Source organism: Hirundo rustica, chromosome 5, assembly GCF_015227805.2.
Source record: "Hirundo rustica isolate bHirRus1 chromosome 5, bHirRus1.pri.v3, whole genome shotgun sequence".
NCBI classification, from domain to species: Eukaryota; Metazoa; Chordata; class Aves; order Passeriformes; family Hirundinidae; genus Hirundo; species Hirundo rustica.
In genome coordinates this window covers 36150752-36175313 of record NC_053454.1, presented here as the reverse complement: position 1 = coordinate 36175313, position 24562 = coordinate 36150752, and the positions used below count along the sequence as shown (strand labels likewise).

At 40.8% G+C, this 24562-nt stretch overlaps 1 protein-coding gene and 1 long non-coding RNA gene across 4 annotated transcripts in view; one reads left to right on the top strand and one right to left on the bottom strand.

Moving 5' to 3' along the window:
* The window catches only part of LOC131378556 (uncharacterized), a 38839-nt gene extending 22707 nt beyond the window's left edge, over nt 1-16132 (top strand). Inside the window, exons 2-3 of the long non-coding RNA XR_009207849.1 lie at nt 1344-1431; nt 15998-16132. This is a non-coding gene — a long non-coding RNA (uncharacterized LOC131378556). The remainder of the gene's footprint in view (nt 1-1343; nt 1432-15997) is intronic.
* The window catches only part of TET2 (tet methylcytosine dioxygenase 2), a 72321-nt gene that overhangs the window by 8164 nt on the left and 39595 nt on the right, over nt 1-24562 (bottom strand). For all 3 annotated transcript variants that reach the window (XR_005700802.2, XM_040064337.2, XM_058420656.1), the window contains exons 2-7: nt 12803-16175; nt 10444-10534; nt 6912-7005; nt 5587-5795; nt 4628-4778; nt 2389-2478 (exon numbers count right to left, since the gene is read on the bottom strand). Coding sequence is in view for 2 of the 3 variants with exons in the window: in XM_040064337.2 (XP_039920271.1) it covers nt 2389-2478; nt 4628-4778; nt 5587-5795; nt 6912-7005; nt 10444-10534; nt 12803-16175 (4008 nt within the window). In the remaining variant the exon portion in view is untranslated. The remainder of the gene's footprint in view (nt 1-2388; nt 2479-4627; nt 4779-5586; nt 5796-6911; nt 7006-10443; nt 10535-12802; nt 16176-24562) is intronic.

Genomic DNA, 24562 nt, shown 5'->3' with positions numbered 1-24562 from the left:
GTAATTGTGAAATTGGTCAATAATACTTTTCCTTGTGTATTAGTCCTGATTTTCTGCCAGGGGTTGGTGTTTTTACATGACAAATGCAGTGCACCGTTTCCGTGACTGGCACTCTGAGAGTGATATGTTTGTGTAGACTGGAAGTATACCAAGCTATTAAGGGAAAATGGCTTTAGAAAACTGACTTCAGAATGACTTAATGAAAAATAATAATTTGCTTTTTGATTTGTAGTATTTTGGCATGCTTAACATTTATTTCATTAGCTTAAATACAAATCTAACTCCTGGCTAAAAAGAGAGAATTCAGTCAAGACAGTACTTTGTACCCATGCAGTCATTATTAAGGGGCTTTACAAAGAACTCACAACGCAACACCGGACCTTACACAAAAAGAAAGGCTTTTGTAATAGAAGATAAAGCCTAGGAAAAATGATAATTTCATATTTTATTTAGAAAATTAAAAATGAAACCACATTTATAAAATGCTTTGCTGAAATTCCTGAACCTTTTATGTGAATGTACAGAACATCTACACTTAATGGAACTTAATGGATCCCTTTTTGAGTTAAGATCAGATTAGAAGCTTTGCCAAGTCTTCATTCAAAATCACTAAAAATATGTCTAGTTTGCTCACAGACATTTATTTTTCAAATCTGGATTATTTCCTTCCCAAGAATATGCAAATAAAAGCAGAACAAAACTGTGTAAACTTCTCTGGAATTAAATGTGAGCAGTTTGAAATGTTAGCCTGACTATAATTGTCTGATCAAACTACACAGATGCAGCTGTTCTCCAAAATGTTCTGTTCGGTCCAGTTGGGAAACAGACCCTTTCCAGTTCTTGATTCTAATCCAGAAGTGGTCCAGATTTGAATTAGAATAATCTGGGAATTTGAAATGTGGTTTTAGTGTTTGGGGTTTTTTGGTTTTAGAACTTTTTACAATATCATACAAATTAGAACTCAATCATCTCTTTTTAAAGCCACTGATAGTAGCTCGAGTACAGTTTCCCCACTGTGTAAATACAAGGTCTACATGAAACTCCTGAAATAAGCCAAGCTATACATATGCCTTATTACATAAAGTAAAAGATTGAAAATTGTAAAAGCATGTATTTTCAAACAATGTTGGGCAGCACCACAGCTTACTTGAAGAAAAGTTCTTTAGTGAATTTTTGTGTGAAAAGAAAAACAGCCCAAGCAAAGAAACTATTTATTGTTCACCACCTTTTTTTTTTTTCTCTTTCTCTCTCTCTTTTTTTTTTTTTTTTTTTTTTTTTTTTTTTTTTTTTTTTTTTTTTTTTTTTTCCCTCCTCTCCTCTTCTCTTCCTATTCTGTCTTGCAGAATGTCTCTCAGATATTTGGACAGATTAGCACAGCTAGTGGGCACATAGCCACAGTTTTCTCCATAAGGAGTCTCCGAACATTATCAGGTAAGTGAAACTGGGTAAGTCTGCACTGAGTCTGCTTACCCTGTCTAGCTGCTACTAACTGCGCAGTGAAGGAGTGAATTTTGCAGCAGATAATAATGGACAGTTTTGTGTTAGTTTACTGTTTTTGTGTTAAAGCTGAGAATCTGTCTTGTGCTGGGTGTATAGTGCTGTCAAAAGGAAAGCAGGATGATGTCACAGTTTGCAGTAGATGCTGAAAGTTTTGGGACCTTAACTTCTGTGAATGTTCCTAACAGTAATAAACCTGAGCAATGAAAACGAAGGTCAACAGTTACATGTTTGCAGGTGGTGTGCTGTCAAATTTTGGTGTAACTATCTGAAAGACACTTTGTAATGAAATGTTGATGAGACACAGCCACACTGGGAACCTCATCAGAGCTCTGAACGTGCTGGTGTCCGAGAACACCGATCCACGGAAAGCAGGCGTGCACAATCCCCTCATGCAAGAAGGCTGGTGCAGGCACTTGTGCGTATACACAGGGCTGAGAGTATTCAAATATAGAACTTCACTTTAAAATCATGTTTATAAAAGGCTGTTTTGGTGAAAACTAAATTCATCTGCTGCTTGAGTGAGCAGAACTGAAACTGTGGCTTCAGGACTTGAGTTCAAATCGTTGCCAATCTCACACCACATTCATGGCAGCTTTGCTGGTTTGGATGGTAAGTCATGCTAAATCAAGAAATTTGGAGCTGAGGAGTGCAATAATTTTATTGTGTAGATGTGGGAGAAAAGATTACTTTTGTTTAGTGGACCAGATCTCTACTTGTGAGAGCATTTTAAGTGGACTTGTTCATTTCTATTTGACTTCATGCTGATATCAAAGAAATGTTGGCATGAAATGTATATAATGGTTTGGTGCAAGGCTGAAGCATTGGGAAGTATGTTAAATATCAGGTTATTTCCATGACTGCTTGTATTCCTTTTTTCCCCCATCATACCTGGTTGTTATATGCATCAGGTGCAAGCTTCTTGTAGGTAGGTGCCATCAGGGTTGACAGATTCTGCAAATTGGATTCTAGTTTTTCTTCCTGTTAGAGATGAAACAGGGTTCAATGATATTTCCATACTGTACATCTGGGATCCAACAAGTTAGGGTCTTTACACAATCATGTTTACACTGACAGTTGTGTAAAGGCATAAACCAATATCACTGGTGTTTAGACAGTGACTGTTGTGAATCTCCTTTTAATTTTATTGTTCCAAGGCCTTTAAAGGAATGGAGCAGTTATAGCAGTTTAGTGGGAAACCTGCAATGGAACATCACATATTATACTCTTAATTTGGTTTATATTAAAAAAAATCTCATTTTTCAATGTGGGTATGTTTTAGATCTAAGTGTGATAATCCTTGTTATTTTCCTTTATAGGAGTTGTGGGAAAATAATACTCTTCAGAAAGCTTGAGAGAAATAACATCAGAATTTAAGGGGTTTGCACATTGCAAGGACAACAGTTTGACATACTGAAATATTTTTTCACGCAGAAATGTAGAAATATTTAAATATTATAGCCTTCAAAAAGTTCCCAGTCCTTAAGCAATGAAGAATTATGGATGTGTCTAGTAATTGGTGATATGGAGGTGGGAATGACCATACCCCCTTTTTTTCTCTTAACTGTACACTGTCAGAATAAAGCGTTTTAAAAAAGCAATCTAATGACATACTCCAGAGTTGTTCCCCGTCACCTAAGGATGAGAATCCCAAGTTCAAAATCTCACTTCTATGTGGACCTTATCTTTAATTTTGAGTGCATACAGAATGGTGGCATATTGGAGTGGTGTATTCATTTTTAGGAGTTTTTTGTATTTAAGGAAGATGTGAAGAGCTGTGAGAAAACAGGTTTCAGAGAGGATTGCATTTGGTGTATTGAAAGTTTGTATTCCCTACTATGGGACAGTATCCTAGTTTGGTTTGACATGAAATTATCAAAAAATATCTTGCTGTGACTTGGTGCCTACTGCCAGAATGTGGAACTTTTGTATGGCCTGTAGGTTAGCATTTGTTAGTATAACTTCTAGTTTTTATTGGTGAGGGTTCTGTTTGTGCTGCCTATAAATTGTGTCTGTGCTGTGGAACCCAGCCCCTGGTCTGGATACAGGCTTTGGCTGCCCCCAACTTTGGGACCAGGACTGGAGGGTAAAACCCTCTTTCCTGCCTAAATCTGGCTTCCATAGGAAGTAAATCCAAGCATGCAAGTTGGAAGAGTGCCTTGTTATGCTCTGGCCAGATATCCACCTTAGAAATGTAGGTAGTTTGGGATTGCAGGCTGTGATAAAGAGGGCTTTGTGCCACAGCAAGTTTGGAGGAGAGGTATCCTATGGTTCTTGTTGCTGTGGAAAAGCAGTGGGCAGGAAAACCTGTTAGTTATGATGGTATTCTGAACAGTGGATTCTTCAGCACAGGCTGTAGGACACAGAAGTACCTGTCTTTCTGATCATGAGAGAGTAATGCTTGGATTTGTGTAAGACATCAAACAGAATACATTGAAACTGTGCACTAATGTGCCAGTACACAAGCAAGGGACTAAATCTGCACATCCTTGCCAGAAAGCAGACTGGGCCACTGGAGGTTCACATGACTTGCTGGAGATGTCCAGGAGTCACTGCAGTCATAACTTCAGGGTATCTCATGTCCAGGCTAAGGTCAATGTTTATTACTCTGGCTCGTTTTAAACATTTGCCAGTTTGTTGTAACACAGAGCCCTGTCTGGAAACATTCAGTGGAGCGGGACTGTATGTAGAATGAGTCTTCCTGTCCTCTTCCTCCTATTGTCATCTCTGAGTTTCATCATGTTTGTCTCCATTGAACCAGTCTGCTCTGGTTCCCAGTTGCAGTGTTATGTGCCATTAGCTGGTAAACCTTCCATTGTGCCACTGGGGAATGCTCAATCGCAGGCTTAATACAGACAGAATTATTCAGGCCATGCCCTCTCCTGTAATTGTGAAAGCCTGCAAACATGGTTTCAAGTCTCAGGTCTTTTACCAGCTGTCAGAATTTGGACAGTCAATTCAGCTGGCTCAGTGACTGGAATCAATCGGTTTTGACTGCCAGTTATTTAATTACCCTACATGTACAGCACTCGGGGCCTCGGGCCCTGCTCTCTTGTACTGTATCTCTATTTACAGAGCGACAGAAAACATTGCTTTACAAATGAAGCTCATTTCAGAAATGGACACCAACCTCTTTTGGGTCATCCCCCATCAGCTTAAACTTTCTTGGAATCTTGCTTCTGGCAAACTTACAACCATTGTAGTACATGCTCCAGGAGCAACCAAAGGAAAATGAAGCACCACAAGTTTCAGGGTCCAGCCCTTGGCATGCACAAGTCCGTCTAAAAGATAAGAGAACACAGCTGTTAGCAGCAGGCAGGTCCCCCTGTGGTGCTCTGGCAGTGGCCATCAGCATTCTGCCAGTGCTCCAGGGAACTAGTGGTGGGGATCATCTTCCACCAGTAAAGCATGAAGAAATGCAAGAGAGACACATACACATCCTAAGAGAAGAATTTATCAGAGTGAATAATTTCATGGTTGCAAAGCAGGGTCTTTGGGGGTTCTACACTTGTGTGAGAAACCCAGCTTTGCTCGTGTGAGGGTATGTTTGTGTGGTGCCTTGTTAGGTACTCATATTCATGGTGCCTCAGGGGCTTGTGCTGACAGCACTGCAAGAATGTGGGAGCCCTCTGGCAGGGGTTAAGCAATAATTCCTGAAATATGACACTACTCATGAAGCCAAAGTAACATACAATGATTAGCTGTGGTAATTTTGGTCTAAATGTTCTTGTCTCTCAGAAAGGCATGGGAAAGATACCATGCAATTTCTTTAGATTGAGGCTAGTCTGTGTCAGCTTACACAAGTATGATTTAGTGCACCCAGCTTTTATTTCAAGGTTGAGGTATCAGCTATCCTGGCCCCTTCTGAGATCCCGTTTAAATATGTTGAGGTGCTTAACAACTCTGGGAAAATGTTTTCTCCTGTTTATAAGAGTGTTTACTTTGGGTTTCCTACAAAGCTTGTGTATTTTCAAACACCCTGAAACAGCTGGGAAGGCTGTAGATGTTTCAGGGCAGCAGCATGAGTGGAGGAGCTGGGTCTGAAGATGGGGCTGCAGGTTTGGTGAGCACAGCCTTTGCTTCACTTACTCTTCATTCAGGGCGCAGCGCCGGTTCGTGAGCGTGCCGTACTTCCTCAGGGTGTCGGTGAGTTCAGAGTAAAGCTTATCAGCCAGGCTGGTTGGGATTCCCTCCCAGACCAGGATGAGAATCACGATGACGGCCGTCTCACACGTGTGTCCTGCTCGCTCACGCACCAGGCAGAGCAGCTTCTCCTCCTGACTGCTTCTGCGGACTACCTGCATGTACAGCAACACGCACCCCAGAGCCCCAACACAAACGATGCCATTCTTAATGTGAAGGGCAAGAGAACAGGAAACCTCAGCATTATTGTGCATGTGGGGAGGTTATTTCTACTTGTATCCTCCTCTTTGCGTCTGGCAGTTCAGTCTGGTTTTTTCACTGTGAGAGGGCAGGACTACCCTTTGTGTTTAATGAAGCTGACTTTAAGAGGTTGACTGATGGCATGAAGAGCCATGGTGATGGAAAACAGCTTTGTAAAAGTACCCTTCATGCTCAGATTCAGCAGGAATCCTCTCCTGAATCTGTGTTATGGTTGTGGCCCAGATTGATTGGTGAGCAAGAGGAAGTGGGCAGTGAGGTGTCTCCTCATACAGAGCTGGGTAATGGACATCTGTCTTAGGGTAGGAAGCAAGCAGGGAAAGGCAGGCAGTAAGGAAGGGACTAAATAACTGGACATAGGAGCTCTCTCCCCTTCCAAACTTAAGCAGCTGTACCCATAACCAGCTTCACAGTTTCGTGACCTGCTCTGATTACATACAAACTTTACAGTGTTGGGAGGAAATCAGTAGATGTGTTTCAAATAAGTGTCCTTCCAATAGCATAAGGACTGAAAAGCATTTCCTAAAAAGGGTGCATTCTGGCATACATTAAAACTATAGTGTATTCGTTTTTGCTCATCCTGTCTTTCCCCAGCAATCCAAACCACTCAGTAATTTGTTCCAAAGTATGACAGTGTTTGCAAAGAGGGTGTCATAACACCTCTCTCCAACTGGGAGGGTATTCTAAAGACATCACAGTGGTGTACTCACTGGACTTATTTGTAGGCTAAAATTAAACAGCAATGAAAATGTCAGGTGGTGTGAAACTTAAATCTAAGCAAACATGCCCTTCTGCTTATGTTTTCATACCTTTAAATTAAATTTTATTTTTGCTGTTCTCCATGCACCAAATCAATGGAGTGAGAGATGGGTAGGAGCAGGCTGCAGGCGCCCCATCATTCTGCTGCTGTTGAGCTATTTTAAGTTTTCTAGTGTCAGTTAACAGAACATGTCACTGCTGTCAGCTACATTAACCATCATACTGGACTAGATTAATTTGTTTACATCACTTACCCATTTAGCAATTGGACATCCTTGAGAACTTTTGCCTTCTTTCCCAGTGTAGACAACCCTCTCAATCCTTATAGCTTTACCCTTCTGTCCAAATCTTAAACAAAACAAAAATATGTACCATGAGCAGATTCATTCGGTTCTGTGTGAACAGTGAAATGATGGAGCACATTTTGCAGTCTTATCTTAGAAAAATAAACACTGTGGATGACAGGGAAAGATAAGCAATGTGGTTTGTCTTGATGATTTTATTACAGTGGTAGACAGATATATTGAGAGGGGAAAATGTCTTTAATACATCCCAGATAGGTAAAAATTATCAATATCACATTAATATTAGCAAATATTTTTAACCATTTCTTTAGTGTATTTGTTATAGGTGACATTTTGAAAAGTGGACTTTAAAAAAAAAAAAGTCTCTTTATTTTGGTTATGAATTTTATATTTTTCTTTTAATTTCTGGGTTGAAGTTATTTCTGTGTATTGTACATAATTAAGTTGTCATGGAACAGCTGGCATGTGTCACTCAATTTTCTGTCCTTGTTTATCTTAGTGTGAATCAGTTAAGTCAGGATTAATTTGCATCATATCCATTTTTTCTAACTTTCTCATCCCCTCATAAAGTGTTACTTATTTACTTCTACTCCACTTCTATACTCCAGTTAGGATCACAAGGTGCCCTCAACACCATTTGTGTGTCTTCTTGCAGCCAAAGTGGGCAGGCTCAGCTCTTGCTGAAGCATTTAAGCAAGAGGGTTATGCTCTCAAGGCAGTCTCTAGCTCCATGTACAAGCAGTGTTGTTGCCAGAGCAAAGAGGATCCTTTTTCCAGGTGGAAATATGTGGCAAATGCCATGTGAAGGATATCTTGACTCAATAGAAAGTGCTGGATATGTTTGGCCATTTCCAGGCATTCCCCTGGGATTGTTCACCTGCCTGGAAGCACACCAGGGCTCAGGGGAGGCCAGGGGCAGAAACTGTATTGGCCACAGTGTTACAGAGCCACTCTGGCCACTTGGCTGCTCCTTGGGCACTGGGCAAACGGCACTTCCATCACCATTTCTGGAATTCTGCCACTCTGCTAACTTTTAATAGTCAAGTGTGGGGACTAACTACATCAGTCTCCTTGTTCTTTACCTACAGAGCAATCAAGGTATATTCCTGTTATGCAGCCATTTAATGACACCTTAAGAACTTTTGACCCTTTTTCCTCTTGTTTTTGCACTAAAATCTTGGTGACATATTTAAGGGCCAGTATCTGTATTTAAACTTTTGTCCTGTAAAGGAAATGAAAAATACCTATTTTTAGATGTGATCACATTGTGGAGTTTCAGTGTCAAAGAAAATTTTACAAACAAAATCAAGTCACATTACACATGTTCTGCAGGCAACTGTTAGGTAACTTTTTCCTGTTTAGGATGTTAGTATATATTTGTTTCTTTAATTAACCAAATTAAAAAAAAAAATCTTAACATTTTCTACGAGTTTTCTAATCTGGATTGCAGGACAACTGTGTGGATGCCTCTGTAGAAATATATTGTACATTACACACTGGAAGTGAAATGGAGTGCATCCCAAATTTTTTCAGCTGTCAAGAAAGGAATTTGTGCCTGATGTTTGTCATGTTTGCTTTCAGGCCAAAGCTGATTTGCTTTAAAACTAGAGCAGATCTCACTGAGCATGAAGTAGGAATTGGGAGAAAGAAGAGGTAAAATGTCTATATCCACTGTGCATTCTGCAAGAAAATAGTTCTGGTATAGCTAAAATATTAATTGTAAGTCTAAATCCAAATCCCGGCTTCTTTAGCAGTGCTGATACCTTAACAGTCAAATCCATATGCATGGGAAGCCAGGTAAAAAGTGCTTGAGGTGTGATTAATGTCATCAACTGCACATTTATGCTTGAGAGTATAGTGAAAGGTTTGGGTTTTTTTACTTAGGGTTACAAAATTATCTAGTGAGTTCTGGAGCTCTTCAGTCAGAGAATTTCACAGTTCATACCATACAGTTGAACACTAGTCATCGTTCAAGGGGCTGCTGCTATACTCTGCTGAACTTGGCTGATTAGTTGCATGTTACCTATGATATCTCATGATTTCCTTCTGCCAACATGAAATGAAATTAAATTCAAAAAAGAAAAGAAAAAAGTTAAGGTCAATATAAAGAATGAAAAATTACTTTCAAAAGTAAAAAAAAAAAAATCCATCTCTGTAATTAAAATTACTACATGAATGTCTTTCCTCTTTTATTTAATACTTGTAAATACTAAAGAACCAGTTGATGAGAGCTTGGAGATAACAGATGGTAAAGAATTTCTTCAGAGAGTTAGTGTTCACTCTCCCTTCCCAGAAGGAAGCTGATTTATGTAGTTTACATGCACTCAAGCTGCTCTCAAAACTGAAAATTACTGGGGCAAGTCGTGCACAGGAGTCACAGGGAAGGAGGTGCTAAGAAAGAGAAAGGGCTTTAGGATTTAATCTGAAGGGTTTAATAGGCTACAAGTGCCCCATGGTTGCGCAATGATGAGCACAGGCTAACAGACTTTGGTAAGAAACGGTGCTTCTTAGCTCAGACCCAGCACTGCAGTAATGCCCACTTGCTTTTGGTTCTGCAACTAGCTGGAGCTTCACTGCTGTTCTGGAGTCCAGATTTTTAAGGTACTAACAAATCAAATTCCCATCTGTCTGTGGCTTAACTGAAGAGTTTTTTGTTTGCTTCTTTGTTCAGGGGGGAACTGAATTCCTAGTTACCTCTAAAAATCTGGTCAGTATTGGCTACAAATAGTGCAGAATTCACAGTGCAGAAGTCACTTTTGTGACGGCTTTTAATTTGTTTATCTTAGGCTGGTAGAGTTTGTGCTTACACATATTTTTAAACAGCATATATCATGTATCTCTTCTGTGCCTTTAAAAATTCCTGGTTTGGTTGGCATTGATGTAATAAATACACCACAGGATATAACATGATAATAGGGATTGTCCGTAATCAAGATAGGACTGGGTTTGTGCAATACTCCAAGGCAGGGGAATGTTTTCTCACGTCACTGCTTATTGATTCTTGGGCTGAAATCCCATCCAGCAATTTTGTGGCGCTCCTCTGGATGTGAATATATGAGATTTAGACATTTAGTAATCTGGTGAGGGGAAAAGTAATGTTGAAATCTGGTATTCTGGTCTTCATCCTTCTTCTCCGCTGGCATCCTCCTAGCCAGAGGGAACACCAGCTCCATGCCTGCCCTTGCAGCCACTGCCAGCTGCCTTGCTTGGCAGGCTGGTGAGAACTTGTTCTGGCTTGGGTTTGCTGGCATCTGTCTCCCAGGGCACAGCCTGTGCCAGCCAGCAGACTATTAGCCCTGTCAAATATTGTGACTCTCTGGTGAATAGCAGGGTGCGTAATGTTGGCAACACTGGAGTAGCTAAGCCTACAAGTAATTACTTGATTTGCAGTTGTTTATTTCTTTATGTGCAAAAGCTGGAAAAATTCTGACATCCACAAAAGGATAAATGTTAATCTGCTCTGTGCCTTTGCACTAATTACCTTTCTTCCATGATTTCTCTAATAGCTGCCACATTAGGACCGGCTCCTAGATGTGTATAGAAGGGACCTTCATCTTTTTCAATAATTTGCTCTGTTTAAAACAAAATAAAGGTTATTACTTTGAAGCTTAATTCTTTCATGTAAAATTTCACATAGCAAAGCTTACCTCTTGCTTAGAAGACTGCTGTATGGGCCTGGGGTCAGTTTTCAAACACTTATGCCTAAGGTATTTGCCCGCACAGTTTGTACAAGACATGCAAAGCAATGGCTCATCCTGCAAACAGCTGTGATAAGGGACTGTGTGCCTTTCCCTAGTACAAATGCTTATTCCACATCTCAGGCTCTACACTGACGTTCAAGCTGGCGTTTTCTTGTTATCAGCGAACAATTGTTTCTCCTTCTCCCACTTCCTCCTCTCCCAGTATATAGAAAGGAGGATTAATGGGATAACAGTGGTAAATATTGATGTTAGGGAGCTGTACAGTACTTGTTTTTTAGCAGGCACGTTACAGTGTAGGAACTTACAGCTTGAAAAACTGGCCACAGAAAAAAACTACACAGAGAATTCCTGCCACCCACAGAAAGACTATGAAATGGAAAAAAACCCCACCAAAACAAACAAACAAACAAAAAAAAACCCCAAAAACAAACAAACAAAAAAAACCCCACAACCCAAACCCACAAACTAAGTTTGCTGAAAAAAATCACAAGGCCTGGTCAAAACTCTTGTATGCCAAGAATGTGGCCTCAGTTTTCTGTGTGTAGGTAGGACCATATCAGCAGTCACAATACATGCTATATGTTTGGGTTGATACCAGGAAGCAGGCTCCAGCTGTGTGAAAGAAATGGCCAGGCCTTGCTTGGGTTCAGGAGATGGTGCATCTCTGCTGGCTGATGTCTGAATGCTGACTTGATGCTTTCTGCCACTCTAACTCCAAGAGTTGGATGTGTGGTGCTGCTCTTGAGAGACAGCCTCTGGAATCACGATGAAAGCATGGTGTAAATCTGAACATGTCAGTGGGGAATGACTTAATTTAATCTTTTTAAGGACAAAATTGATAAGAGCAATAAACCTATAGATTATGCTCTGGCACTGGGTTCTTCAGAGAGAGTTTCATACTCCTGTATTTCCTAATGTCTGCTAGGACTGAAGAATTAAAATGTAAATAGGGGATAAGTTCTTAAGTTTGCTTAGTAGTTTCAGTATGAAAAAAAAAAAAGTGATGATAAGGAAATGACTGCCAGAAAAACTTGTGCTAACTATATGGAAGAAACAATATTAAAACAAAACAAAAACAAATGACAACTGTGTTTTCAAAAAACCCCTACATTTTGAAGATTGTTTCTTATAAAACAAGGAACGGTAAGGAATTGGCTTCCAGAGTTCTTCCCGGGATCTCTAGAAATGCGCTGCTTCCTGTTTGTGTTCCCACATATCTCTGAGATATAGTCCCAACAGACTAAAAGGCAAAAGGTCCACTTTGCGTTTTGTAGGAACATTGATTCAACTTTCCTCTTTTTCAGTTGATACAAAATCCTAGTAACTGAAACAAGAACTTTTATTTTTTTTCTTCTCATTTTTGATGCTGAACCTTATGTCTGAGCCTGAATAGTTTATCCAGTAGAGTCTAAAAAGTGCCTGTTACACTTGGCTATGTGCAGTGCCAGTACTGTATGAAAGCTTGGGCTAGGGGACCATGCCTATCACTCTGCTCTACTTTTCCAGCTCTTGGAGACAGGGTTTGCCATCAAGCAGCAGCAAGAGTCCCCTCACTGCTTTTTTTGGTGCTGCTTGTGTAGCTTATCTATTAAAATGTGGATTTATTTAGCCTTACAGGAGACAAATGCCTGAAAAGGAGGATAAACTCTTGCAACAAGTGAGGAATAATCTGACTTCTGTTTTGGCTTAGGCTTTACTAAGAGAGACCTCAACAATTTCACTGTTAGAGCAAAAAATAGCCATAAGGCTCTAAAGTTTTGGACCGGGGCTGTTTTTTTAAAAGCTATATCTAACCTTGACAAATAAATTAGGTCATAAAGTTATGACCTACTTTTTATCAGTATGTTGTTGTTATATGTCTGCTGCTCAAGGAGAATGGATGTGAGGCTGTAAGCATTCTGACTGAAAAATCAAATAGGTAATTGCCTTATTAAATAATGAGAAAGAGCCCATATGTAGGGTTGGTAAGTGGAGTAGGCATAAGTATGTAAAATCCCAGTTTTAGAAGTCTTCTCTAATTACTGTTCTTAAAAACTCGCAAAAAATCTTGCAACAAAAACATCCAACCCTGTGATCCCAACCTGAAAGCTCATTTCCTTCCTGTGAACTATTATGTTTTTAGTACATCTGAGCACTTACCAACACAGCTGCAAGATGGGAAATCATACTGGGTTTTGGCAGGTGTGTCCAATAAATTTTTTACAGGAGTATCCAATAACTTGGAAGGTGAGTCTAAAAAATTATTGAGAACAGTTCCAGCTGTTCTTTTGGTCGGGGTTTTCTCAGCAGACAAGTTTGTTTGCTGATCTGAGATTGGGGTTTGAGTGTCAAAATCTGCAGCACTGGTATTTTGTGATAGGATGGTAATAGGGCCTGCTGTTTCGACCTTCACATGTTTGGGTGATTTGAGAGTAAAAGTCTTATGATCAAACAGTGATTTGACCTGTATCTGTTTTAGCTGCTGCTCCATTGTCTCAATGATGCTCTTTTGTTGCATGTTCTCACAGCCAAAGTGCTGATTCTCTTGTTTAATTGTTTTTTTCCACATTTTGTTTTCCAGCTGTCCAGCTGCTGGGCGCATGCAGACGTTAGACTTTGTGCCAGGCTCAGTTTTTATAGGCTTGCGTGCTGCACTGGAACCAATCTCAGTTTTGGGTTGCTGGTATGCTTGTTGCTCCTGTTTTTGCAAAAGATGCCACCGCAGAGCAGCATGCTTTTGAAAATCCTTTGGGGTCTGGGACTGCAAATGACAGCCTCTCTGGTCTTGGGCGTGGGGGGCAGTTTGACTGTGTGGTAAGTACTGCTGAGGGATCTGTGGAGCTTGTTTGCTCGGGAGGTCTTGATTCAGACTAGCACCATAGCCCTGTGAGGGCTGGAGGAGTGGCAACTGTAGAACTGAGGCTTGTTGTGTCTGTTGCTCTTGTTCTTGAAAACAGTGATTCGCATCTTGCTTTGCGGTCAAGTTATTTGAAAAATACTGCACATGCTGCATTTTGTTGGCTCCAAAGCGTTCCATATTTGTGGTGTTCCCTTTCTTCTCAGAAATTAGGTGCCTATTGTTTGGGCAAGGGTGCTGGAGACTGGCATTTGCCTTCTGAGTGTAAAGGGGAGCTTTGTTGTTCATGGTCTGTACCTGCTCTAGGCCTAGCTGAGGGTTAGGCAGTGGGAATGCAGCTGATTTAGCATACGTGCTCCCAGTTTGGAAACATTCATCTACTTTAAGTTGATTGAAGGATTTCCTGTCCAGAGGCTGCTCAGCATTGCTTTGGGGGTGGGATACGGCTTGGGGTAGGTCTTTAGTTTTCATTTGTGGAGCCTGCTGCTGGTTTGGGGTTAGCTGTGGACTGCATGGCAGTTGCACTGGATGTGCCTGTTTTTGCAGCATCTGTTGCAAGATATGTGAATGCAAGAATTGCCCATTTTCCCCTGGCTGGGGCTTCAAGTACTGCTGTCTCAAGGGGGCCCCTAAAGGCTGTTCAGCTTGTAGTTCTGATCTTGGCTGGATATGGAGCTGCTGTGGAGGGTGCTGCTGCACTTGGGACTTAAGAAGGGAATCCACCTTTGTGAGCTCTGACTGTGGTGAGTGTTTCTGGAACTGCAGCTGCTGGTCAGCTGGGGGATGCAGCTGGGAGCTCTCGCTTTTGTACAGTGGAGGAAATTGTTCCTGTTGCATTATTGTCTGGCTCTGGGCCTGTCCTGAGGGCCCTTTTAATGAATCAGGACTTCCAGCATGCTGTTTTGTATAGACTGTTTGGGCTGTGCTTGCCTGGTACTGAAGAATTGACCGCAGTAATGCTTCCCTGGGCTTCTGGGGAGGCTCTCCCTGGTGGAACTGGGTGGAAACCAGTTCTATCCAGGCTGGTTTTGAATAATGTTGAGCCTGTTGTACAGGCTCTTTCACTTGGTCCTTTTCTTTGTGAGGGGGAGTCTGAGGTTCTCTCTGTCCAGGGAAATGCTGATAATGTTGTTGCAACTCACCCTCACTTCTGTGTGCGTGCAGGTTTTGGAGGGGAGGTTCTGATGTCAGCGTCACTTCTTCAGGGTGCTGTGGAATCGAGGCAGCCACAGCAGCTTGTGGGTTGCTTTCAGTGACATCTTGTTGTGACGCTTGTGCCTGTTGCAGAAGGCTCTGCTGAGGGTAAAATTGTTGTTGGCTGAGGCTGGGACTTTCTGACATTGGTCCCTCCTGTTGTCCGTCATTTTTTATCTCCCCAGAAAGAGTTTCATCACATCTGTTGTCATAGGAATGGTGTCCTTCTTGCACCGCGGCAGACAGTGCACTGTTCATTTCTGGAGCAGGAGCGGTGGAGGAATCTTTGTGAAACATTGAGTTCTGTGTAAAGAAAGCACCATTATTTTCTGCTTGCTCAGAGTACCTTTCCAGAGCAGTGCTCTGAGCTTGCAGGTTACTGCTGGAACTTAGAGAGAGGTCTTGGTTGGGAACCTGCCCTATGCTTCCATGAACATTACTGTTTCCTACAGCTAACTGGTGAGGGTCATAGCCTGGAATCTGTTGCTGTAGCTGTAGATCTGGTTTCTGAAGTGAACAGCTACCTGACAATACAGGTGGTTTACTGGAGTCTTTTGTGTTGTAGACCTCAGTAACCACTACAGCTGGCACTTGAGGCAGCTTAGAGTTTGAGGTCTGTGGGGAAGTGATCTGCCCTGAGGTATGGGATGAATGTGTTGTCTCATAGGACAACTCATTAGTAGCCTGACTGGTAATGGCATTGATATGAGATGTGTTCTTCTGCATTGCTATGGAAACATGTTCTGGATAATATTGAGACAGTGTTTTCTCCAGGAGTTCACCACGCATGCTTTCCATGGAAGAGGCAGAAACTGTAGCACCATTAGGCATTGGCACTGCCTTATTCTTAAGTAGTAAGACAATGTCCCTGTTATGGCAATGAATATTTTCCCGCTCCTGCTCATCCTGAATCAGAAGGTCATGAGGGTTTTCTGAACCAACACTGTTGTATCTTGTAGACGGTATCAAATCTGAAGCTTCGTTTTCTTGACTTGTAAAACTTTCAGATTTCTTCTCACTGTAACAATTGGAGACACTTGGGTTTTCACTATTGTCCTCTGGCTCAGCTTTTTCTCCATTTACCTCTTTGTCTTGTTTCACTTTCTTGCTCTCATGAAGTCCATACAGAGAGGGCTCGCTAAAAGTGCGTTTGATCCCACCATTTTGCATATATTTGGAGTATACTTTCTTTTCTTGTAAAAGGTCAGGGCTAACACAATTGTTTGGACTTCCCTTTGGGTGGGGCACTCCAAAGTTGCTTTTATTGAATAGTGACTTGTGGTCTCCATTTACTTCCACTTCAGGCCTCTCTGTTGCTGGACTCCCATTCTGTAGCTTCACTGCAGAAGACTCTGCCTGGCAAACGTGAGAAGACTGTGGTATTAGAAATGGACTCAATCTATTGCCGTCAACATGGTTGGTTCTGTCCTGTTCCATCTGGCCTGCTCCGAGGCCATCCACAAGGCTACCCTCTGAACGTATCTGAAAGAGAAAAGAAACAGGGGAGCTAAGTCAGTTTTAGTTTCCATTGAAGGACAGCCAATTACTGACAATTCCTGCAATGCTCAAGCACCCCTTATCCTGACCAACTCCCACACACAGTGCGAGCCTCCAAGCACACCCAAGGGGTTTTCACTATCCTTGGTGCATCTTGCACCCCCAGGTCTCCCTTTTCCTTAGAGGTTTGTTCAAGATGAAAAGAGTGAAAATACAGAGTGACTTCCTTTACCCCCATTTAACACACAAGAAGATATTTCACCAGAAGAAATCTCTTGTAGTTTTTGTGCAAAAAATATTCTCTGCTTTTGAATGATTTGCACTGATTCCTCTGTCATCACATTTTACCCTTGGTAAGGCAGAAAGTCATATTGCAACCACGGTTCCCAGACTTGGTGCTAATCCTGTAATTTGGTTAAGTGTGCCAAACATCTTTTGTCTGACTTGGAGAATTGCCACCAAGTTTCCAATTAGAGGGAAAAATGTTTTTTTCTTGTCCTCAGCTGTCTGACAGGGTCTTTTAAAACTGGCATTCCTAAAGACCACGGAAGTGGCACAGTACACAAGACAAAGCCATGCTTCACTGCTGTCCACAGGAACTCTTACAGTTCATCAACAGATCGGTAAGGCTGACAGAAATAGTGATTTTTGAAAGGTTTGATTGAAATGCTTTTTTTCCAGTATCAATATCCTTTCAAATTTACATATAGACATCAAGCATGGCTTTAAAATGTGCTTTGGGTTTTGAATTGAGCTCTGTAGCCGTGGAGCTAGGATTATTTTTCTTCTTTGTTGGGATGAGAAATCCCATTTTCTCATATACTCTTTATTTACAAAGTGAAGTTTTTAGCTGGACAAAAGTACTGACAATGTGCAGCAAGCAAATTCCATGCAATCACAAGCTAATCCTGTTCACTTGCATCTTCCCAGAATTCACAGACTCAGTTAACATAGATAAAGCCCTTGTTTGACTCTGCTTGTAATTTATTCTTTGTTGTTTTATGGTTCTCAACCAGTCAGAATGACAGAAGGCAGACTGACAGCAGGCCTTACAGATTTGAAGTTGCACAGAGAAAATTTGGACATACGCAAATATGTTCTGATACTTTTATTTTTGGTTTGCATAAAGGAGAATCTGAAGAGTTCTCCATTACCAGGTCAGCTCTGCTTGGACTGCAGAGTCAAGAGAAACATTACATGTGGCTGCTATTGCCACTACATAGGAAGAACTATTATACTGAAAAAATTCTCCCATTATGGTTGCTCTGCTTATGTATTTATACTACATTAATATTTTTATGTTAATAAAATGTAGTTTTAAATGTTATTTAAATGTAATTTATATTTTTAGTGCAGTATTGCCTTACTTTGTTTAGTAATATGGTTCTAAAATGTTTTTATAAGTAATATTAATTCATTCAATATATTGCATCCAGTAGAATTCTCTCTGCTTGCAGGTCTGGTTTCAGTAGCAGGACAATTCAAATGCACATTTTGAAGAGCAAGCACCTATATGAAAACTTGTATCAATTTCCTCCAAATGCAAAATTTGTTTTTAGATTTACTTTTGACCTCCAGAAGTTTGGTGGATTTTTTCCTTCCTTTACTCAGTTTATGTTTTTTTATTTCAGAAGTAGACAAGTTTTTGCTGCAAGTAACAGTACTTTAAAAAGGATTTTTGCAGGTAAAGCTAAGAACAGGGAGATGGAAAAATGTTTGTCGGTCTTGCCTGGATTTTTTTGACATGTTAGTACGTAGGCTTATTCCCTTCTAGAGGTATTTCCCACCCTAGCTTTATAGTACCTAAAGATATGAGCCTTTGCAGCTTTCCCAGGGAGACAGTGTTCCATGCTTAGCAGAAAGCTGTGTGAAAAGGATTCCTCTGATGTGTCATTCTAGGCCAGGCAGCAGAACAGTGCTCCCAGAGTGTCTCAAAAATAAAATGCCAGACTAATTTGGAAGCCATTCCTTGCCTTCACACCTTTAATTCCTAAAAACTACAGGTGAACTCCAGACATGACTGTGTAGGCTGCTACATTTTGCAAGTATGAATTGAAATAAAGGGCACCATAGTAGTTAACACTGTGCTGTCTAGCTGCTTCTAAAAAACGTTTTAGTCTGTTCAACTAAGCTGTGAGAAACTTTGTCTGGCCCTCAAAGTCTGCCTTGCAGCTTTTTTTCTGGTATATCCTGTGGGTTGCAACCAAATTCTTTCTGAGAATTCCCAGAAAATCTTTCTTCTCGACTCCTTACTATCTATCAGATAAACCACCATTTTTTTTAGAAGTGAGGGCTCCCTGATTTCTTTTCACTTAGCTTGCAAACTCCTCAAAGGAGCATATCTGTGGTCAGAAAATAGTCTTAGGTTCATGCTGTCCTCAAACCCCACAAGGTTATCTTGTGAGATGAATTATTGTTCATGGCATTCTCAAAGGTCTCATGGAATGTTCCCCCAAATTATGAACTTTCAGCATAAAAGGCACTGGTGTTAGACATTGCAGAGAACATGGGAATCATTTGGTTCTTCAAAATACAAAGTTAATTCATGCATTAAAAGTGCCAGATTTGCATTCTTTGAAGTGCATCTAGGATGGGGTGACTTTCCATTATACTTTCTCTCTGTCTACACTCAGGTTATTCACTATCCTCAAGTCACACCTGAGTAAAAATCTTCCTCAAGCAGCTACAAATCACAGCAAATGTAAAGTAATGTAATTTATATTGTAAAAAACAAATGGCCATGGTATCTTTATTACTGGCTTTAACTGGGAGACGATGAAGTAGTATTCCTACTTGCTTGCACCTTAAAAAGTCTTTGTGGTTGTCCTTACAATCATTGTGGGGTGAACTCTCTACCTCTCAAAGAAATTCTACCTTCCCTCAAGTGCAGCAGTTAGTCTTTATAGTCTTTCCCATAGCTGTATTTTATCCAGACCATTTAGAAGCTCCACATATTTTTCTTCAGCTTATAATTCATTAGAAATTCAAGTCACATCATCAGCATCTGTGAAACAATTACTGCATCTAGGACTGACTCTGCAGTCTAATCCATCATAATTATGACTGGCCTCTTTGAAGGTGCCATGATGCGTGACTTAAATATAGCACATTACTGTGCAAATGGATCAGCATCTCATCCCATCAATATGCATTCAAGTTATAATTCAGACTACCACTCTTTGACTTTTTCAGATGCAATCGATGCATGTACATTTATTTCTTGCCACACACAGGGCACCAACTGGAAACTAGGCACTGAATGAGAGCCTGAGATTTTTTTGTTGTTTGTTTTATGGACAAGTTTGGCAAATTCCTACCACCTCTTATACCAGTATACTGTGGAAGGTGTTGTTAAAAGCACAAGAGACATTTCTGCAGCAACACAAGTTGTGTCATTTTCTTTCACAGAAAATCTTTCTTTAGTTTTAGACAGCTCTGGAGGTTCATAGCTTATTTTCTATAGCACCTGTATCCGGGGAGTTTGTGAATGCAAAGCAGCTCAGATGAATGAATGGATAAATGCACTCACTGCAGGGGACTACAGTCTTCTGCAAAACTGGGAAAGATTCCCAGGAGAAAAAGTAGGTGGGGAAATAGCTGCGGTAGAGCACTTGCGGATCAAAAGGTGGTATGTCGATGGGTTGTTTCGCCTTCTGGGGTTAGCTGAGTTAGACATTTTTCCCCAGCAGAAGTACACATCCTCAGATCAAAGTCTCAGCTGACTTGTGCTCAACTGATTATCAGTATGAAACTCAGGAAAGCAGAAGTCAGATACCCAGAAACTTGCTGATGGCTCACTGGGTTGTTCCTGGAGTGTTGCCACAGCCTCCATCCAGCTGGCACCCTTCTGCCACTGCCAGATGACACAGAGGTCTAAATGGCTCCCAGAAAAGAAACCTCTCTAACATTTTCTCAACAGGAGGTGAATTTGCCCACATGTCTTGCCAAACTCCAGTTTGGTAAGTTGTACTTTCTGCTTACACTCTCCTGCACCTGTTGTCTGTGTACAGTAGCTGGCTTCGCTTGTGGCTACATATCGTTATGTGCTGTTGTGCAATTGCATCTCTCCTCTGAAACTCATGCATCTGGCAAAGAGTTCTAAATACTGAACTTCCAACATGTGAAAAAGCTCCCAAAATTAGAGGTTGGGGTTTTTTCCTGTTTCACTAACAAACGAAAATTTGAGAAGAGGCACGAGTGGTTATTACTTAGGTAAAGGCTCTCATGCATGACATTGTCAGAAAGCTCATTTTCTGTTCTAAAACCTTAAATCTTCCAGACTTGCATACATGCAAAATTGTTTCTGACTAACCCTATGACAAAGCTTTCTCTTTTTTAACACTGGAACAAGATTTGTAAGCAGTTACAATAACGCTTAACAGCAGGATTTGATATTGTGGGAAGTGATTCCCTGGCCTAGCTGAAGACCAGGGGCTGCAGCTGTACCCTAGGTTAACACCTGTAAGCAACTGCCAGTGTCCCTAGAGGAGAAAAGATGTGCAGCGAACTCACATGGCTATGGGGTGATGTAACACATCAAAGCTCCTTATTAGTGAGACATTTCTATTATTGCTGGGATAAAAAGTTGAATACATGGTATAGTTTAAGGATTTCCTATATGTTTTGCATTTAAGGTACTGTAGTTTATACACAGAGAAACAATGCGAGCTTAGAGTAGAGGCAAGACCGGGAGAGATTCAAGAAAGATTGCATTCATACCCAAGGTGAACTGAGGCTCAAAACCCCACAACATCCCCTAAGGATTTGCTCTGCTCCTTACCAGCATCACTGCTGCCCCACGGCATGTGTGGTGGCAGAGGAAAGCACAGTGAAACTTCAAGGCAGATATAAAGGAGGCCCCAGAAGGACAAGGACACTGTTGTTAGCTGGGCTCTATGGCTTACAATAGGGTCCTTTTGCATTACATTCAACTGTTTCTTCTTTTGGATAGTTTATTTATTTAGGGCATTAGCAGTGCTTTGGAAAAAATTGAGTAAGGATGCCATACCTTGCCTGTCTCTTGAAGTTTTTTAGTTAAAGCTATATTTCTTTCTAAAATATTCATATTGCTTTCTTATTGTAGCTTTGAAGAGCAGTTAAGGGGTTAATCTAGAAACTCCTCAATGACATGATGACTGCATTCTGCGGAAGGTCGTATTACATGAATATAATTGTCTTCTGTGGCATTTAGATCTATGTAATCTGTGTCAAACAAAAGAAAATGTGGGATGGATAAAATTTGTTACTTAATTTATAGCTAATTTATCCTTAATTTACAGGGAAAATGGTGGCTAGTGAATATAGATATAAGCAGACATGCAGGAATGAAGAACATGGGATTTGTGACATATGAGGATTAATAATTCATTAAATCTTATCCAAGCCAGATGCTTCAAAATTTATGCATTTTTAAAATCAACTAGTGCTAAACCCCCCTCAATTTACTGACACCAGTTCCTGCATTTCAGTGATACAATGGTCTAATTGCAAAAGCACTTGAATCAGTTTGATTTTTGACCTTAATACAGAGGGCATGATAGTAAAGCTAAACAGTGATTTCCCCTCCTATATTACGTAACCATCAACAAGACTGGATATTCCATAATTTCTACCCAGATGTGAAAATTTGTACTATTTTAACAATTGCATAAAATCAAGGGAAGTAAAAATTAAATGCCTCTACAATTTGTCCAGTTATGCAAAGGAAATGAATTCAGGATTATAAAATGTGAGCAAACAGAAATTATGATGTCATATCACACAGCTCTCCAGTTCCCATTTTTTGTGATTTGTGTTCCATACAAACTTTGTACCTAATTGTACTGTGTAGCACTTCTAGCAAAATACCGCAGCTCCTTAAGTGGTTGCTTTAAATGCCACCATGGTATGACCAGATTAGAAATGTTTCCTAAAAGATCAAACTTCAGAACCATATTGAATTTAAGAAACAAAAGGACCCTGTTTCAATAACCAGATTATTCAAGATGAGGTTGGCATTTATGTTCTTGCCAGTCATGAGCTCTTTTCTGTAGTTAGGTTTGGGGTATGGTGGATACAGGTGGTTTGTATGGACAGGCCATTCCACAGAGCTGCACTGCTCCCCAGCTTAGCTTGTTTGGTACTACCTTGGGTGCTGGCATGCCAATATACTCTAGGACCAGTATTGCTCAATTTCTTGAGCACTACCCTGACTATTAGATATCTTTAACAAATCCAGGGAAGCTGAACTAAAGCAACCTTTCATCTTTGGTGTTTTTTTGATAACCTTTGTATCTAATAATTATAATAGAAAGGCTGTGGGAATGGGAGTTATAGCCTTAAATCTTAGGGGTGCTCAAAGAAGTGTGTGTTGAGTGAGATGCTTTTGCATAATGAGAAACTTCTCTGTGAAGGCTGGACCAGCAAAATTATTCAAATTGTGACCCACACAGGACATCATTTGGTAATTCCCCAGTGCCTGTGAATTCAACGCTGGCAAAGATGCTGGGGTTGGAAAACAGAACAGTCTCTTTTTCTTAATCTCAGTCCATTATGCTAGGCTGGATGTGTTGACCATTGTGAATGAGGTGCACAACTGGTGCTTTGACATGTTTTTGATGTCTGGAGAAAGGATGTGTTTTGAGGGATGATTTTCCTTTCAGTACTTCAGCTACCCCACGTGTCAAATGGTGATGGTGATTGGGCTGCTGATTAAAATGGGCTCCCCAAGAGCAACAGCTGATTTCTCTTGCTGTTCTGGCCAAGTTCTGCAGTGCAGCCTCTTGTGAGCCCGCCAGGATAAGCAAGCGTTGGTGGCTGAACCATTCCTCAAGGCACACTTGATGTTATCAACCTGCTGTTTAGGGAGGTTACCAAGAGGTCACTGTCGTCATCTTCCAGTTTCTGTGATCTTTGTCCATTTGGCTTCAGATCTGGATATAGCACAGATTTCTTGGGTTGATGACTTCCTAGCACCAGTCAAAGGTCAGTTAGCCATGATGATTTCATCACAGCTTTTGGCAGAGTGAAAGACCACTAGATGGGAAAAAAAAAAACCAAACTGGCCAGCTAAAAATTTCAAGATTTCATCATGTTGGGACAGTAATATTAGAAAATAGACATATGAGTGGATAGAAGAGAACAAAACCTTTTGGGCTGCAGTGTCCTCAGAAAACCTATTTATACATCTCTGGTTTCCATTATCCTTTGAACTTCAAATAGGAAATCCTGTTGGTCTCACACTTCTGTTGAAAACAGAATTTTTTACAAAATGCAGTTTTCTTAAATTTCTTTTTAAAAGTTGAAGGTCATACTGAGACGAGAGGGGAGAATGCAAAGAGGAAGTTGATGGCCCCAAGGTGTACTCTGACTGGTGCCTCCTCCATGTCCAGATGGTAAAGCAGAGCTTTCAGCCCCTTCACTGGCATAATTACAGCAACCTTTACACCCCTCCACACATTCCTCCTCTGTTTTTCTCATGACTCTGCCGCACCTAGGCTGGGATGTTGTAGTGAACTCAACTTTTGGGTGCTGTGTTTTGAGAAATGAGAGGCAGCCAAAGAGGCAGCTCCCACACTACACAGTGTACACTGTGTGTGCTGATATAGCCAAGGGGCAGGTTCTGGGGATCCCTGCCAGGGGCAGTGAGCCATGAGATGCCCTTTGTCCCTGTGAGAGATGCTGCCTGCCCCTGCATGTCCTGCTGGGGGTTCATTTCCATACAGTGAAGCTGGAGGAATTGAGGAAACATCTTACACTGTGGTAATTGTTGCATGATTTAATTTAAAAATGTGTTTTCATTCCCACTTGTGATTTAGTTTTATTTCTCCCAATTTGTGCCTTTCACAACTTACAAACCAGACCAATTGCCCATAAACACACAGGAAAAATAGGATTGTCGGTGCCCTGTTCCTTGGCTTCAGGGCAACATCAGCCAGACCTGTACCAGTCCAATCCAACCTGTTTTCAAAAGTCTCTGATGATGAGGGTTGCATAATAACACACAGTTACATGCAGTAATTAATCTAACTTATTAGAAAGCTTCTACCACTTAAAACATAACCTTAGATCAGCTCATCCCATCTGCCACAGACATGCAGAGCCGGTTTTTTTTTGTTTGGTTTTTTTTTTCCCTTCTGTGCTATGGCTTTTTCTCCCCATGTAACTGAAGACTGTCATTAATGCTCCCCCCTTAGACAGAATAAACAACCCAGTTCATGACATCCAATCTCCTCCCTGGGTGGATCTATATTCATTATATTCATACCATTTGTTCCCTAACCAAATACATGGAGGTCACATAGCAAATCCACAGTCTGCATTATGCATGTGCTACACTCTACTAGATTTTCTCCAAATTCAGATGCTTGATACAGAAGCAGCTATAACACATA